Consider the following 17,534-nt stretch of genomic DNA (forward strand, 5'->3'; position numbering starts at 1 on the left):
CGAAAGTCTCGACCGGAAGTCCCTCCTGCCGCTATCCGCGCTCCCGCGTTGCTTTGGGAACATTCGGTATCCCCGTGTGCGCGCTTGGCTTTCATCACACAGAGGATTTTCTACAATGTCAAACATTCACCATCTGCGCGAAGTCATGGCTTCTTTTACGCGAAACGATGAGAGGCATCGCCGCGTGCTGCTGCTCATCCTCTAAACACAGAAGTCCATTCACTTTTTTATTTATTAATGCATTTATTATTCCATGTTCCTGGACGGGATGCGTTGGAGGTAAAACGGGATACTCTGTTCTTTTTTGTTGTCGCTTAGACAATTAAGATTGTTTTCACCATGCCTCTGCGTAAAATCATAATGTTGTGTTTTTTTAAATATCATTTAAAAATGAAAACATGATCTCTTGATATTGACAGTATATTTTCCCCCCCTTGCATCTTTATCTGAAAAGTTGTCAGGCTCTTACATTGACTGTCGTAGGCTATTACGTAATGTGAGTGCAGACAGATCTGTACACCACTGTGTAACACCAAGATGAAAACAAAAAAAAGAATCTTTTTGCTTCACTTTAAGGACAAATAAGTGTCCACCATTACGATATAGGAAGTGTAGGAATATATATCCTATATTATCAATCAATTTGTTTTAATTTATCAATCAATAATAAAGCCATAACTGAGGATGTATGTGCTTCTTAGTGCCTAAATAGAAAGTCAATGACAATAAACTAGAACTGGCTTTGTATAATTAATTGGAATAACATAATTCTGATTGGACCTTCATGACATGATTTTACAAATAATATCCAGTCATTAGTCAAAATGTTTTGCTAACATGTTAGAGAGGACTATAACTGACTCTGTTGTTGTTGTGCCGCAGCAGGTCTATGTGAGTGTGTGAGCTGGGTCAGAGGTCATGCTGCGGAGGGAATCTGACTCCCGTGGTCTCTTTTCCTCGGGAGAGACGTCTGACAATGACTGTGTGGTGAGGTCATTTATTTATACCTGTCAAGTTCATTTACATTGGGAATCTGTTGACGGTACTGTATATAACACACACATTTTGATCCGTGATATTGAGACTTATATTTTACCTTTAAGCTGAGTGCCATCTCTGTTATATTGGAGAGAAGGCATCTCACACATAACAAACTAGATTGATTGATATCCCTACAGCTTGATGGAAAAGGTTGTTTTGATTTTAGGGTGAACCGTCCCTTTAAGGGGATAATGTGGCAAAAAGAATATGTTTGCCAACAGCAATGTCTCTTTCAAGGAATCATGACCTGGATAATCAACAGAGTTTTCTGTGAGCTGTTTGAAGTAGGAACTATTTTATTTCCACCCAAGTAACCCTGCCAATCGTATCACGGTGCAGAAGGACATTAATGTTTACGTCTCCTGTTGTCACAAGCTTTTTGTAGTTTTCTAAGTATATTCCCGCTTTTTAAAATATATTTGTTTGCACTTTTAAGCCAAGTGCAATATAATTATAGTTACTTCAATCTGAGAGAAAGCAGCACCTCTATGGCTGATATCAACGCCAAACTCACTAACAATCCAGATTGATAAACAGCTTTTGGCGGTGTCCCTTTAAAAAATACAATACAGTGAATCCAACTTTAACATCCAATAAACGGCCACCACTTTGTATTTACTTATATCTCTGATGTTCTTTGACTGAATCATATGAATTAATCAGCTTTCATAACTCAAATGTCTGGCAGTGCCAGTCAACTCCTCCACTTTTGAGCAGTTTAAAAGCAGAGTAGGTGGAGAAGGTTAAAAAGCCAGGAATCACATCACGTAGCCACCAACACGGAAGCATTTATAAAAATACTTTAGCTGTCTCCATGTAACTTCTAAATGATACCGATCTACTTCTCACTGTCTTACTTTGTAACAGGTTTCTGGCTAACGAATAAAGGGACAAGAAGCTTCTCATAAGGTTGTCAATCCTCTCTGTGTTTCTCTGTGTCTCAGATGGGGGCGAGTTGCGGAGAGGTGGGTGTAGCGTGTCTGTGCGAGATCGGTCCCTGTACACTTTATCCAGAAGCACACACACCTACGCCGGTGAGTGCTCAGGCTCTTAAGACTCTGTGGCCGTCGCCTGCTTCTCCATCTTTAATAGTGCTTTAAATACATGCCTCTTACCTGCTGCTGACCTCTATCTCGCACTGCCTTTGTGTTCTTTACTGTATGTTTAAAAGGCACTGGTATATGTCTTTAAATCAATCATATATTCTTCACTTTGTGTTTTCAGGACACACGCCTGTGTGAACACTGTGGAAAGAACAGAGTCATGATAACCAGGTACTCCGAGGGATACGGAACGGAGGTAATGTGTGTTTCTTTTGACATGCGTGTAACTATTTATTTCAGACATTTTCCGACCTTTATGTGTCTGAATATATTCAATGCGTTTTCATTTAGCAGGCAGCTATGGTTTCAAGGTTGCATCATGTGAGGCATACGTGAGGCATTTATGTTCCCTGTCCCAAAAAAACAACAACTCAGCAGACAAAATATTTTACATACATAATACAATCTATTCTTGAACTAGATTGGTATGACACTTGTGATTCCACTGTTTTATTTAAAGTAACAGTTTAACATTTTTTGTTTGTGTAATATGAAGCTACAGCTAAAGGGACTGGAATGGGCTTAGCCACGAAAGACTACATAACCCTCTGGTTAAAACAGCATAATCAAAAGAGAGATACAGTGTTAATGCAGCATTAGAGTTCTTGGTAGGTATTTTTATTACATGTTTTATCATTTTTAGGCTAGTTGTTACCCCTTCTGTGCAGTCTTTATGCTAAGCTAAGCTAACTGTCCTGCAGCCAAAATGATAAGGTGATAAGAAAAAGTGCTTAAAATAGTGCTCTAAGATACTTCGACACATCAACAATTGTAGCGTTGGGCTGTCACGATATCAGATGTTCACTACACGATTATCATGACTCAGTCTTTGTGTTTGCGAATCAAAATAAAATCCGTAGGAAGTGCCAGATTCGGTGTCTCTAAACTCATTAGTCATGTGTTGAGGAGTCAGCGGATCCATGCATAATAAAAATGGTGATTATAAAAAAGTGAACATGAGTACACGCACTCACACAAATGCCATCATCGAGTGTTGTTATTTTTGGTTTACAGAAAGTGGCGGTCAGTGATGATTCACTTTTACTTATCTGGGTTTCACTGAAAGACGACAAAATAAAAGCCCCAAAACTGTAGATGTGGTGGTTGAGTTTATCCATAATTAGTGCTTGTGATACTTTACCCAACGTCATTAAATTAGCATATCATAAGTTTAACATGAATGTCTTTTTTAAAACGGTCATTTTTATCACATACTTGATATTCTAGTTGCTAAATGTGTCATTCCTGTGCAGGAGGAGTGTGTGTTGTCAGACCCTCAGGGGGAGAGTGATGCAGATGCTGATATAGAGGACACAGATTGCAGGTTTGATATGCACACACACTCACACACACTTTCATATCCACACACAGTGCATCTTTGCTTGTAGTTCTCTGACCTTGTGCCTTTAACCTGATTGGTTCAGACTGCAGGAGCCAGGTTCTCTGCAGCGAATCAGCTCGCGCAGACGAAAGCGTCCACGGGTGGCGCGGCAAGACACCACGGAGAGCGAGGACGACGGGGGGCGGAGCCACCAAACACACCGCTGGAACCTCAGGCTCAGCCCCGACAGAGCAGACAGCCGGACCATACTGGAGGTAGAAAACACAGCAATGTGAATTCTAATTAGTCGTGTTTCTGTACATCTGTTCACCAAATTACACAACACAACACAGAGGTTTGAGAAAAGAGATATTGTCACAGCTGTAGATCCAGCTTTTAAACAGGGTTGCAGTGACAGTATCCCATAGGCTTTCCCTATTTGGATCAATTAAAGGAGACATACATTGCTCAAATGTATGCTCATAATATTTGTTGGGGTTTCAACAAGAACATATTTGCATGGTTAAATGTTGAAAAAACACGTTCTTTTTCTCATACTGTCCATCTGAATATACCTGTATTTACCCTCCATCTGAAACACTCAGTTTTAGCGCCTGTCTCTTTAAGACCCCCCAAAAACTGATTGGTCAGCGTTTTTCAGGTCTTCCAAACTGTCTCAAATCGAATTATAGAGTCCTACAATACATGATATACAGTGGGGCAAAAAAGTATTTAGTCAGCCACTAATTGTGCAAGTTCTCTCACTTAAAAAGATGAGAGCGGCCTGTAATTTTCATCCTAGGTACACTTCAACTGTGAGAGACAAAATGAGAAAAGAAAATCACATTGTCTGATTTTTAAAGAATTTATTTGCAAATTATGGTGGAAAATAAGTATTTGGTCAATAACAAAAGTTAATCTCAATACTTTGTTATATACCCTTTGTTGGCAATGACAGAGGTCAAACGTTTTCTGTAAGTCTTCACGAGGTTTTCACACACTGTTGCTGGTATTTTGGCCCATTCCTCCATGCAGATCTCCTCTAGAGCAGTGATGTTTTGGGGCTGTCGCTGGGCAACACGGACTTTCAACTCCCTCCAAAGATTTTCTATGGGGTTGAGATCTGGAGACTGGCTAGGCCACTCCAGGACCTTGAAATGCTTCTTACGAAGCCACTCCTTCATTGCCCGGGCGGTGTGTTTGGGATCATTGTCATGCTGAAAGACCCAGCCACGTTTCATCTTCAATGTCCTTGCTGATGGAAGGAGGTTGTCACTCAAAATCTCACGATATATGGCCCCATTCATTCTTTCCTTTACACGGATCAGTCGTCCTGGTCCCTTTGCAGAAAAACAGCCCCAAAGCATGATGTTTCCCCCCCATGTTTCACAGTAGGTATGGTGTTCTTTGGATGCAACTCAGCATTCTTTCTCCTCCAAACACGTCTAGTTGAGTTTTTACCAAAAAGTTCTATTTTGGTTTCACCTGACCATATGACATTCTCCCAATCCTCTTCTGGATCATCTAAATGCTCTCTAGCAAACTTCAGACGGGCTTGGACATGTACTGGCTTAAGCAGGGGGACACGTCTGGCACTGCAGGATTTGAGTCCCTGGCGGCGTAGTGTTACTGATGGTAGCCTTTGTTACTTTGGTCCCAGCTCTCTGCAGGTCATTGACTAGGTCCCCCCGTGTGGTTCTGTGATTGTTGCTCACCGTTCTTGTGATCATTTTGACCCCACGGGGTGAGATCTTGCGTGGAGCCCCAGATCGAGGGAGATTATCAGTGGTCTTGTATGTCTTCCATTTTCTAATAATTGCTCCCACAGTTGATTTCTTCACACCAAGCTGCTTACCTATTGCAGATTCAGTCTTCCCAGCCTGGTGCAGGTCTACAATTTTGTTTCTGGTGTCCTTTGACAGCTCTTTGGTCTTGGCCATAGTGGAGTTTGGAGTGTGACTGTTTGAGGTTGTGGACAGGTGTCTTATATACTGATAACGAGTTCAAACAGGTGCCATTAATACAGTTAGCAAGTGGAGGACAGAGGAGGCTCTTAAAGAAGAAGTTACAGGTCTATGAGAGCCAGAAATCTTGTTTGTTTGTAGGTGACCAAATACTTATTTTACCGAGGCATTTACCAATTAATTCATTAAAAATCCTACAATGTGATTTCCTGGATTCTTTCCCCCCATTCTGTCTCTCATAGTTGAAGTGTACCTAGGATGAAAATTACAGGCCTCTCTCATCTTTTTAAGTGGGAGAACGTGCACAATTTGTGGCTGACTAAATACTTTTTTGCCCCACTGTATATGTGATGATAACTTACTGTACTTCTAAACATGTAATGTACACCAATGGCTTCTTGGTACTTTTTTTGTAATTTGTGTGATTTATTTCCTCTGTTTTAGCGGATTACATTAGAATAAGTCAAACAGAAGTGGCAGGAGTTTATCTGGATGGATGGAAATTAGCACTGAATGAGCACTTTAACAGAATGGGAAATAAGTTGTTTCAGCTTGTTTACCATATCACCACTGCTGAGGAATCTCTGAAATAGTGCTGAAAACAATTGGGCTCTTTTGATTATCACAACAGTATATTTGTGTCAGTAGCCCTTTGAAATGTGCATTGTGTTTTAAGCTTTTCCCCCCTACAATAACAGCTCTCACATCTTTGTCTTCCAGGAGAGCATATCACAGGTCAGGCCACTGGTCATCTGCCGGCCGAACGTCGAGAGGCGACAGACTCCGGGCGAACTTCCCCGAGGCTCCAAATGTCTGATGTCTCTATGGCCAGCTTCCCTCTCTCTCCCTCTCACCCTCCTCCTCCTGCTGCCTCTCTCCCTCTCTCTCGTCATTGTGATCGTGTCTTTCCTTCTGCCGTGGGCTCGCGCTTGACCTCGCCTTTCTGTTTCAAGAGAATGATTACATTACAGAAAAACCTACCGCCAACTCAGAAAAGGCAGTGAATGGCACAACATGGGCACACACACATGGTGCTTTAGAAATGAAATCGACTTTTGGGTGTAGTTGGCCTTTTGGTTACATTCAATCCAGAAAAGCACGGGGTAAAATACTTTCATTCTGAGCCACTTTACATTTACAGCAGAATCTGTTTCTGACGCAAACGATAAACTCCGTGCTTTCTTTTGCCGCACGAAAATCTCACCTTCCGTGTCACTTTCTCACCCCCTCATTGTAAAAATAGACCTCTCGTCTCGCTCCTTGTAATAACGAGCCACGGGAGTGATAAGCGGGGGGGAAGGGTTGCGTGGCTGCACAGGTAGATTATAAAGGGAGTCATTAGGAACATAGGAAAAAGATGATGCTGCTGAACTATGCAAATGTTATGTTCCTACTGCAACATCTCCTATTTCTTTGGCACTACCATCACCGTCTTGACCCTCTACCCTTTCTCTTTGAAATACAGGGAGTTATGGTTCTAAAATTGAGCATGACCCCATCTTAAAAAGCAATAGCAGATGAGATATCATTTTTGAAACGATGGCTTAAGTGTTATTTTACTTAAAAACAGGTGGATCTTCTTTCTGGCTGTACTTTTGTGTTTCCTTGTAAAAATAAGCTGACCTCAAAGAAAACGTGATGGGATCTTAATTATGTTAAAGTTATTTAAACACTTAAAACACAGTCTTACCGTTGATTACTATTGTGTTTGATAATGTTTATGTTATATCTATATTTATTATTTAAGAAGAAATTGACAATCAGTCACACTACTTTTTCAAGATGAAATTATTGGAAGACTTGTGGCATTTCTGTACTGTATATGTTTAAAGTTATGTTGTTATTGTATGTATTTAAACTTCAAACCACAGTAGATTTGCTTGCATCCTTGTAGAGAAATATGAAATCCCAATTAAGATCAGGTATGAGCTCATTTGATTGGTGTTCAACAACCGTGTATCCAGCATTTAATGTTGCCTGTTTTACGGGTTATCCGTGTGATCGCCTCTGTGTTCTTTGAGCCATAGAAATTCAATAAAACTAAATTGTATTTTGACAAAAAGAGCTTCCTGGGTGTCTATAACAGCAGTGTGAAACAGCAGGGTAGTAGTTTTGAGCTACAATTTGTCTTTACAGATTTTATAAGAAAAATCGAGCTCATTCCAATAGAAAATGACGTCCGCACAACATTCGTGTTAGGTGAAGAAGGATTCAGTTAAAAAACAACAGTTTGATAAATACACTGACATCTGAATAAAACACCCACACAAAACATTTAGAGAGGCGATTTAGAGATGCTAGTAGAAATACCCGAGGTCAGAGCAAAGGTTAGGATCTCGGTCTTTATCCTAAACTAAGCTAGCATAGCATATGTAAAGATGTCCTTATTTAACTTGAACGCGGAAAAACGTACTCCGTAATATGTCGGAATAGAACTCACAGTTGTTGTTTTTTAGAATAAAAGTGACCAGAGTTTAAAACGGGAGGAAAAGGTGAAGAGAAGTGAAGTGAATGCATCATCACTTCTGCGGCTATTAAGAAGAAGAAGAAGAAGAATGTAGCTCGGCCTCTTGTCCCAGCAGTGTTGGCGCTCTTCACTCCGCCTCTCACTGCGTGGGTCGCCATGGTAACAATCAGGACTGCCGAGGAAACAGACTTTTCATAAGTAAATTGTGTGAGCTGCTGCCCGGAGCAAAGCACTCACTGTGGGTGATAATAACGTGAATGTGGTGATGCAACATCTGCTGGGTTTCAAACTCAGAATATTGTGGACATGGTGGTAAACAAAAATGTTTCCTTTGCTATGAATTTAAAATCCGCTATAATCCCCCCTGCTTTTGGGGCTTTATCAGGGGAGTCGCCTGGACCTGGAAACATTCGGGGTTTAGCCCACAGTGGCGGCGCTAAAGACACATTTTCTACTGCAAGACTCCCCACACGCACATACACAATTGCGCCATCTGGTGTCACAAACGTGTGCCTGCATTAGCTTTGTTATGGCAATGGATTGTGGGAGATTCTCATAGCACGTGAGGATCTCTTGAGGGTAAGGTGCCTGTATTATCTCGGTGGACAAAATGTATGTTTTTATTTTATAAGGACAATAACGTACTGTTGTGTTTGTTTAGTTTAATGTTAATTGTTTAATGCTCACAGTCACAGCAACATGTTTTTGTGTGATTGGTTTTATATGATTTATCAACGTGATCATCAATAGCTAATCTGAGCACGTGTCCTTTTATGCTGTCCATTGAAATGCAGGAAAGTAATCACCAGCTCTGAGTGATCTGTTGCCGAGGGGACACTACACGGAGTTACATAAACAGAGAAAAAGTGCTATTTTGAGGGAACTCACCTCCTCTAGGGTCCCCCAGGAAGATTTTTTTAAATGATGAAGTTAAAAGCATCAATCTTGTGCACTTTGAGAGCAACATCAAGAGATATGGATACATCTCTCAACACCCATATGTCAACAAAAATCAAAGAATCCGAATCAGAAACGGGTTTATTATTTTAAAACACTTTATTTTCCAATTAAATCATAAACTATGTCAAATTATTAGAAGTTGTTAGTAATCAGATTAAACAGAAAAAAGGGATGGAAGGAGGAAATAATAATCCCTCATCTCTTGCTGTTTGCCGTTGAAATGATCTCTTTTGCTGGCCAAACATGCTGGATGGAAAGCAGTGATGTCTCACTTGCCTTGGCCCTGTATCTGCAGTCCCTAAATCAGTCATGTTACCCATTGACTCTTGTCTGTTCTGGTGCTCCTGTTCATTGTCGTTCTTGTCTGTTGTATCTCCTCCTTGTGTGTCCCTTTCTCCTGTTCTCCATCCTCTACTCCGTTTGGCGCATCTGTGATGACTGTGTAGGTAAACACAAACAAGTATGTAAGTCAATCAGTTTCCAGCTCTGTCAAATAAATGAATTTCAAGATACACACATGTGTCTTCATTAAAATGAGTTTCACCACACAGTCACAAAATGTAATACTAACCAATTGAAAATAGTTAAATGTACATCTCTTGTAGATATCACTGTTAGAGTAGTTATCTGCCAATAGGACATAATCATTCCTACAAATGCAGTTTGAGTAATTCACTTAATATATTCACATCACACTTTAATATAGTCATTTTCACTTAATACTCTAATATAGTCATCTTTCTGCATTCAACACTAAGGAAAGCTGTATAATTTGACATGATAATGAGGAAAAAAGGCCTCCGACAATGCAGATCATTTTGGGATCATATCAATTTTAAGATGGGGTCCCGGGTCAAGGCTTAATATTTGGGAGCATAGTGTCCCTTGCCCCCTTTCAGGAGCCCCACTGGATTAGCTTTGATCTGAAATATTTGTATAACAAGCTTGTTAGCTGGCTGTCCATCTCATAATGTTCACATAGAAACTAGCTGTCAATAGGAAATATCAATCAGAAGAATTATAATTGAATGCAAAAATCTGTCACAAAAAGAGGTTGCACATTTAAATGCACCTGTGTTGTTATGGCAACGTCAGTGGCCAGACAGCCACATTTACTGCTGCAAATACGTTCAAACATGCTGTCGACACGTAAAGCAGTGGCAACTATGCCACCATTTCAGCTGACTCTTTCTCAGAAATACTGTCACATAACATCCAGGAATCATATATTTCAGTGCTAGTTTGATGCTAAGCTAAGCTAACTATGAAATACTTTAACTGACAAGACTCCGGATCAACTGTGTACTGTAAGGTAGCTTCTAGCTTCATGTCGAACAGTAAGTCAACCTTTCCCAGAGAGCTTTCTTTGAAATCACCAGGTAACGCTAAAAAATACAACATTTAGATTGTATGACAAAGTGTGTATATAATATATCTGGCTAGCTAAAGCTACTTGCTAACGGTTTAGCTTACCCCCGCGATTCAAAGTAACGTCAACGTAGCTATAATTTATGCTTTGCTTACATGTTCGCATACCTTGTTCACCTGGCTCCGGTGGTGGCTCTGGGGTTGTTGTTTGAGCCACCACTTGAGAGTTGCCATCTTTTTTATTAAAAAAATGTCTAATGTCCATCTTCAGAAACTCCGCGTCCGCGGCTGAAAGTGTAAACACTGTCACAGAGGAGAGGTACGTACCTGTCAGCCAATAAAACACGTTTATTTCCATGCAACTCTCTGATTGGTCTGGTGGTTGCCTCTGTTGCATTCACTGAACACGGGAAATTACAATTCTACCATCCTCTAGGTAAAGTACGGTTAATGTATTATATTATTGAGGGAGAATTTGTCCGGGGCTAAAGAAAAAACATCCGGGGCTAAAGCCCCGGATGCCTACCCCAGGCGACGCCCATGGGCTTTATATATATATATAATCAATCTATATATATTTGGGGCCTTACAGCACTTAAATGCTAACTTCAGAATGTCTCAAAGGGTAACAATATTCTCAATTTATTTAAATGAATTTAACTTCCATTTTTGCATGTTCTCTCGTCTGATGGTTAAACTTCCGTGTGTGTGTGTGTGTGTGTGTGTGTGTGTGTGTGTGTGTGTGTGTGTGTGTGTGTGTGTGTGTGTGTGTGTGTGTGTGTGTGTGTGTGTGTGTGTGTGTGTGTGCGCGCGTGTAGTGCCTCACATGTCAACACTGTGAAAGGAGCAGAGTCCTTGTGTCCTCAGGTAGGAGTGTGTTTTACAGCGATGTTTTGCCCACCTGTTTCATTTCCAACTCGCCCACTTAGTGCTTCAACTTCAAAGCTTCCTCAATATGAACTCACCGTGTTGATAGAATTGAACCAGTGTTATTTCAGAGCAAGTAGAGGCCCAAGGTTGAAGATATTTGACCAGGGAAAATGAATGTGTCTTTAAGTGTAGGCTGTTTGCGGACCTCTGAAATGTAACCATTTGAATGACAGTAATTACCGTGAGAAGTGGAATTAAGAATGGGGACATAATTCATAGAAAACAGCAACACAAGAAAATGGTGTCAAGCATGGACGAGGTTAGTCTCAGTTGAAATAACAACTCTCGAGCCAACATAATTCCTTGATCAATGTGAACATTGTCGGTGTAACTGATCCTAGCAAACACTACAAGAGCTGTCACACTCTCATTGGGCCCGATATTTCTGATTGTTAGGGATCAACAAAACAAACCCTACTGTAGCGGCCAAAATCATATAGAACTAAAACAGATAACTTAACAGCCGCTGAGGCACTAGTTAGCGGATATTACGCAGGGCAATCCAATAATCCAGGTCCAGACAAGATTCTCCGTTGTGCATTTATTATGATTCAATATTATTGACAATGAACAGGTTTCCTATGGTTGGTTCCTTTAAGCCTTTCCTATGACTTTCCTTTCTTGTGGTTGGAAAAACCCTGGTAAAAAACCGTTTGCCTACTAGTGCTCTGGCTCCCACAACCCACCTGTCTCCAATATATACAATTACACCAGGTGCTCTAATCACCCAGTGCCCAAAACATGCCTTCAAAATAAAAGCATAGAAGCTACTTTAACTTATGACGCTAATTAAGAATACATATAAATGATAATAATAAACACTATAAACAGCAAGAAAATAAACGTTTAAACTATTAAATAATATAAAGAGATATATAGCTCCAACACCTACCTTCCAACAAGAAATCAGCCAACACAGCCAAACATTACTATTACATTTGTTTTGAAAAATACTATAGTGTTTGAAAATGATAAAAGGAAATAATGAGATGTTTTCCTGCAACAGAGTTTGAAACTAGGCAGAGGTTATTAAGAAGGACACACACACAGTTATGAATGTATGGCTAACACAACACGATGGCATTCTAACAATCCACAAGGAGAGGTCAGAGGTTTATTGTCAGCTACTCTACTTCCGACATACAGAACTATATATCAAGTCATGCTGACAGTTTGACCCAGCTGTTTCTCTGTCGGTAATAAAAGGCGACAGGTGTATGTGTCCTTGTTTTGTTTCGGCCTCCTCAATTCCCTCACATCTCTTGAGCCTTGACCCAGATTCCATTGTCTTTGGACGTGGAGGAGCAATGTGAGCCCGCTGGTAAGCCTCGAGGCATTTAATAATGATCTCAGAGTCATATGGCCCAGACTCAAGGAGCCAATGTCCCCTCGAGGTGTTTTGGTTCGGACGGGCACCGATCCAGATGCCTTTAGGTCTAGATCATTCATTTTATAAAACTTGCTTGGGTCAAATCTTTATATATAAATCTTTAAGTATAAATGTAAAAACCTCTCACCACACACATATGCTGCAAAAAGACACATAATAATGAAAAAAGTATGAATTGCATGGCATGTACATATACTGTGGACGATAAGTGACAAATAAAAAAAATACAAATTGAGAAAACAATTGTAGGGGATAAAAAAAAAGTAGTTAAATCCCTAAAAAGTCTAGACTTTTGATTACTTATGAGATAGTATTGTGTACATGACAGCGTGTGTGGTTATAGGAGTCATGAGGTGCACATGCCAATCTCAAACATGCACCACATAAAGGAGGAGGGAGAGGCAGGACAGTAACAAGGAAACAGCTGATGTCTGCAGACGGCTAAGCTTTAAGGTAAAAGACTTTCAGCAGCAACACCAGCATCAAAAGAGTGGATTACTACTGGACATAAACATGATTTTCTTTGTGCGTGTTTCCTCATAAATCGTGCAAAAAGTAAGTGATGTGCAATCTATTCCATTCGACAGGTGTACATGTTTTAAGGGATTAGCACAGACTCTATGGCAGTAGTAGCTACTCTGTGCCTAGTGGGCAAGGATTTGACAGAAGCAGAAGAAATTGAGGAAGAGCAGAAAGAAGAGTATAGGGAGGCAAAGGACGCAGAGGAAAAAGGAAGATATGAGGTGGATGATGAGGTGGATGATGAGGTGGATGCGGAGGAAGACCGGCAATTGAGGAAAGGAGTGCTTGTCGAGGAGAAAAATGATGGGGAAGAGGAGCAACAGGAGCAAAGCAGAGAACATGTGAGAATAATTGAGGGTGACAACGTTGAACAAAACCAAGAAGGTTCAAGTAGAGGACACAAGACAGTCAACGAAGAAAATGAATGTTGTAACTTTGACAGAAAAAAGAAGGAAGAGAAAGGTAAGAAGTTGACAGCTGAGGAAGAAACTAGATTCCAAGTTGATCAGGAAAAGCTTCAGAAGGATAAGGCAGGGTCTACTGTGGATGAGGATGCAGAACATGCTAATTACGAAGATGTGGTGAAGATTTACTGCAACGGTGATCATCCAACAAACCTTTTCCGCACCTTGACAGAGTTCAGGGACTCTTCCCTTCTCACTGACCTTATTTTGAGCACAGAGGATGGGAAGACTTTCAACATACATTCCCCCGTCCTGGCTGCTGTTTGCTCCTATATCCGAGAGCGCCTTATTCAAAGAAATGTACATCGAGTTGATGAGAGCAAAGAACCAAGTGTCGGAGTCCAAAGGTGCATGTCCATGTCTCTGGGTCCAGAGGTGGATCACGTTGGATTAAAAGCAGTGGTGGAGTTTGCCTACACTGGACGCATTTCGTGTTTGAACATGAACACTTTGCACCAGATAAAGATGGCGGCTCAATCATTGGGTGCCCCTAGGGTTCTGGATCTCTGCAAAGAGGTAGAGGAAAAGTCCACAAAAACTGAAGGGCAGAAAAAAGAGGTAAAAATGTCGGCAGCAGAAGAAATGAAAATCAGCCTTCAGTCCATCGAACGGCTGTGCATGGAGAGAGTAGGCTGTGATGTCATTCTGGAAGCTCCAGGAGGATCTTTTCACGGTGAGTAGAGTACACTCATTGACTTTTACAATGTCTTAGATTCAATGTCTCTCCTACTATATGTATATCAACCCTTTAGAGTCCTTGTAAGGGAAACTTCTGCAGCAATGGAGAGTCAGGACTCAGAGAGACACGAGGAGAGTTGGAGCTTTGATGTCAAACAATGATGTTTATTACAAGTATCGGCCGGAGAAATTCACATCACAAGTCACACAGCCAGAGATTCTGACTGCCCTGGTGGGTTGCCATGGCAAATCTGCAAAGCCTCTCTCTAGATCAGTGGTTCCCAACCTTTCCCCCCCCCCCCCCACACACACACACACCACACACACACACACACACACACACACACACACACACACACACACACACACCACACACACACACACACACACACACACACACACACACACACACACACACACACACACACACACACACACACACACACACACTCACGGGGGGGTAATTAAAGTTTAAAAGTCTCAAAAATGCTACAACTACTGTCACAAACTGGATTAATGTGAAGTGTGTTGTTAAAGGAGGATGAAAGCGTAATTAAGGAACACTATTGGAGTGACTTTGATGGTTATTGGACTCAGGATTAATTCATTTGGATTCCCGTTGTATGAAGAAATTAAAGGACGACGCAGAAGTGGAAACAATTCACAAAGGCATTAAGCTGTTTAAAACACATGCTCAAAGTAAGCCTGATTTTGCCGATGTGTTTATGTGGATTCAAAAGTCGTAAATAATCTACAAAATGGAGGACACCGATCTGATCGGAGCAACTGTGACGAATAATCCAACTGAAACCGGCATGGACAATGACTATGTTTTAAAAATGCGCTTATCCAGCAAAGCCTGGTTTGGACACTTTACGGCCAGAAGAAACATTGTTATCCCCCCAGGTTGGGAACCACTGCTCTAGATAGACCTTTTAACTAGTTTACAGAGAGTTACATATTGGGGGATGGTGCGTAAACACCTGGGAACACTGGAGATATCGCCAACATCTGTAAATACTGAATCCCTTGTCTGTGGTGCTTAGAAGCCAGCGTTCTCACAGGCCATAAAACTGGTAATGTCAACAATAGCTAAGACTTCCCTTAAGACAGATACCAGACTCAGGGTTGGTCGTAAACGTCAACACACAGAAAAGGTTAAATATCTAGAAGTAAAGACAGAAATATTCTTTGACAGTCCTGTTCATGTTAGCTGGCATTACAATTGGTGTATAATGTACTTATTATCGTCCATCCTTCAGTCCACAGAGTCATCCTGGCTGTGTGCACTGACTTCTTCCGTGGCATGTTCACCTCTGGGATGATCGAGACCTTTAAGCCCTGCGTGACCCTTCCTTTCCTTTTGGCTTCAGAGCTGGAGGTGCTGATTGACTGCTCTTACAGCGGGACTCTCCCCCTCAGCTGGACATGTGTTTTCGAGATCACCTGCACTGCTCTCCAGCTCCAATACCAACCGGCCCTCTCCTTGTGTCTAAACTTTCTGCGTCAAGAAATAAATCCTCACTCCTGCCTGGATGTGGCATCTTTTGCAGAGGCCTACGAGATGCCGCAGCTTCTTGAAGTCGCGGATGATTTCGTCCTGCTGAATTTCCAAAAGGTTGCATGCGTCTCAAAGCTCAACGACTTGTCAGCCAAAAAGCTCCTAAAGTACCTGAAGAGTCCGTCACTCTGTGTTTCATCTGAGCTCGCTGTATTCAAAGCAGTGGTAGCATGGATCGAGGCAAATCCCAAAACAAGGTTGCCTTTTGCTAAAAGACTAATGAAAAACATCAACTTTCCCCTGATGACAGTCGAGGAATTCAAAGAGTTCAAATATCTGACCATGTGGTCCGATCACAACCTGTCAGGGCTCTATGAGTCCATTCTTGATGATTTCCGCTCCAAAGAGAGTCATTGCCGGATCTATCAACCGAAAGAGACTCTGGTCTTGATTGGAGGTGATCAGATCTCTGAAGACCTGAAGGGACGCAGCATCAGCAGAGAACTCTGGGGTTTGAATGCGCTAAGGATCTATACAGGGCGGAAAAAGGCCATGGACTGGAAAAAGTTGGCAGAGATGCCAGAGCGAGAGAGGTTCTCTCATGAGGTGGCAGTCCTCAAAGGACAACTATACGTGTTGGGAGGCAAGCACTATTACGGCATCCACGACAACCTGAACTCTGTTTTGAGGTGAGTGAGGACACAGTTAGAGTTTGAAAACATGATTTAATGCCTGTATACTTAGATTTGTCTCATTTGACCATGTCTGTAGGTATGACCCTCTTCAAAACAGCTGGGAGAGCCTGACTGAAATGCAGAAAGACAGAGGCTCTTTCTCTGTGGTGGTTCTGGATGGAATGATATATGCCATTGGCGGACATTGTGACCCTGAATATATGGAGAGTGTGGAACGATACTGCCCCACTGAGAACTCTTGGAGGTACGTGCGAAGGAATGTTGATTTGAAACAAAGTATATGAAGGAAGGGTATAGTGTTGCTTAATTCTCTAAAAACCATCTATCAACTAGGGAACCTGTACAATATTGCTAAAAATAGTGCTTTCAAAATCTCTCATTACCTAAACATAAAATGAAATGCAGTTGCAACAGGGTGAACTGAATTATGTTGAGAAACATTGAGGAAGGGATCAGAATTAGAAAAATGTTTGCAGCATGCAATTATAACCTCACACTTCACATTTGACTTGTCAGATACTTAAAAGATGTCTTCTCTTTCAGCTTCACGTGGCCCTTGGATCTGCCTCTGGCTGGCCATGTAGCAAAGGCTTTTCAAGGGAAGATATTTATCTCAGGAGGGCTGAGCAGCATCTCCCAACATCTATCATCTATGTTTCTGTACCACCCAGAGACAGGAAGCACTTATTTGGCAAACATGGCTAAACCTCGAGCCCGTCACTGCATGGAGATCCTGGGCGAGCGTCTGTATGTTGCGGGGGGAATCACTTCAGAAGATAACATGGGTATGGTTGACCTGCTAACTTGTGAGGTATACAATCCAGTGGCTGACTCCTGGACTGCCTTCACATCTCTTTCGGTGCCACATGTAAGCGCAGGAGGAGCAGTTTTGGGGGGAAAGTTTTATGTGCTGGGTGGATACAGCCATGAGGACTTCAGTGAAACTAAGTTGGTCCATTGTTATGATCCCACCACGAAGAGATGGGAGAACGTGGGTAAGATGCCTGGTCCGAACAGTGACATACGGGCCTCTGTGCTGTGTTTGCCACCACATTTCCGTATGTAAGATATTGTGAGGTTTAAGGCCAATGTTACTGTAGTTTCAAAAATAATATCACAAAGAATGATGA

The 17,534-nt window shown here is 41.5% G+C and overlaps 2 protein-coding genes across 4 annotated transcripts; both read left to right on the forward strand.

Annotated features, from left to right (window-relative positions):
• Positions 1–67: 67 nt before the first annotated feature.
• On the forward strand, positions 68–7,469 carry LOC117463416 (uncharacterized). 2 transcript variants are annotated; one of them, XM_034105651.2, is made up of 7 exons: positions 68–279; positions 886–987; positions 1,986–2,075; positions 2,266–2,340; positions 3,398–3,468; positions 3,569–3,740; positions 6,150–7,469. In XM_034105651.2, the coding sequence occupies exons 2-7, from the start codon at positions 919–921 to the stop codon at positions 6,360–6,362; spliced, it is 690 nt and encodes a 229-aa protein (XP_033961542.1). In that variant the 5' UTR covers positions 68–279; positions 886–918; the 3' UTR covers positions 6,363–7,469. The 2 variants fall into 2 exon arrangements, with proteins under 2 accessions (XP_033961542.1, XP_033961541.1); XM_034105650.2 differs by having other exon boundaries at positions 883–987; positions 6,150–7,468.
• A 5,418-nt stretch (positions 7,470–12,887) lies between these two features.
• Positions 12,888–17,480, forward strand: LOC117464073 (kelch-like protein 33). 2 transcript variants are annotated; one of them, XM_034106601.2, is made up of 5 exons: positions 12,889–12,997; positions 13,132–14,203; positions 15,471–16,398; positions 16,481–16,648; positions 16,948–17,480. In XM_034106601.2, exons 2-5 carry the CDS (start codon positions 13,165–13,167, stop codon positions 17,468–17,470), a joined length of 2,658 nt encoding a protein of 885 aa, XP_033962492.1. In that variant the 5' UTR covers positions 12,889–12,997; positions 13,132–13,164; the 3' UTR covers positions 17,471–17,480. The 2 variants fall into 2 exon arrangements, with proteins under 2 accessions (XP_033962493.1, XP_033962492.1); XM_034106602.2 differs by having other exon boundaries at positions 12,888–14,203; positions 15,582–16,398.
• The last annotated feature ends 54 nt before the right edge of the window (positions 17,481–17,534 follow it).

Source organism: Pseudochaenichthys georgianus, chromosome 18 (assembly GCF_902827115.2).
Source record: "Pseudochaenichthys georgianus chromosome 18, fPseGeo1.2, whole genome shotgun sequence".
NCBI lineage: Eukaryota > Metazoa > Chordata > Actinopteri > Perciformes > Channichthyidae > Pseudochaenichthys > Pseudochaenichthys georgianus.

What these genes read in the sequence shown, in the direction of transcription:
- LOC117463416 (XM_034105651.2), top strand. Translation starts at nt 919, where the DNA reads ATGCTGCGGAGGGAATCTGACTCCCGTGGTCTCTTTTCCTCGGGAGAG. An exon ending in CCGAGGGATACGGAACGGAG is followed by an intron (nt 2,341 to 3,397) that starts GTAATGTGTGTT and finishes ATTCCTGTGCAG; the next exon opens with GAGGAGTGTGTGTTGTCAGA. An exon ending in ATAGAGGACACAGATTGCAG is followed by an intron (nt 3,469 to 3,568) that starts GTTTGATATGCA and finishes TGATTGGTTCAG; the next exon opens with ACTGCAGGAGCCAGGTTCTC.
- LOC117464073 (XM_034106601.2), top strand. Translation starts at nt 13,165, where the DNA reads ATGGCAGTAGTAGCTACTCTGTGCCTAGTGGGCAAGGATTTGACAGAA. An exon ending in AACCTGAACTCTGTTTTGAG is followed by an intron (nt 16,399 to 16,480) that starts GTGAGTGAGGAC and finishes CCATGTCTGTAG; the next exon opens with GTATGACCCTCTTCAAAACA. An exon ending in CCCACTGAGAACTCTTGGAG is followed by an intron (nt 16,649 to 16,947) that starts GTACGTGCGAAG and finishes CTTCTCTTTCAG; the next exon opens with CTTCACGTGGCCCTTGGATC.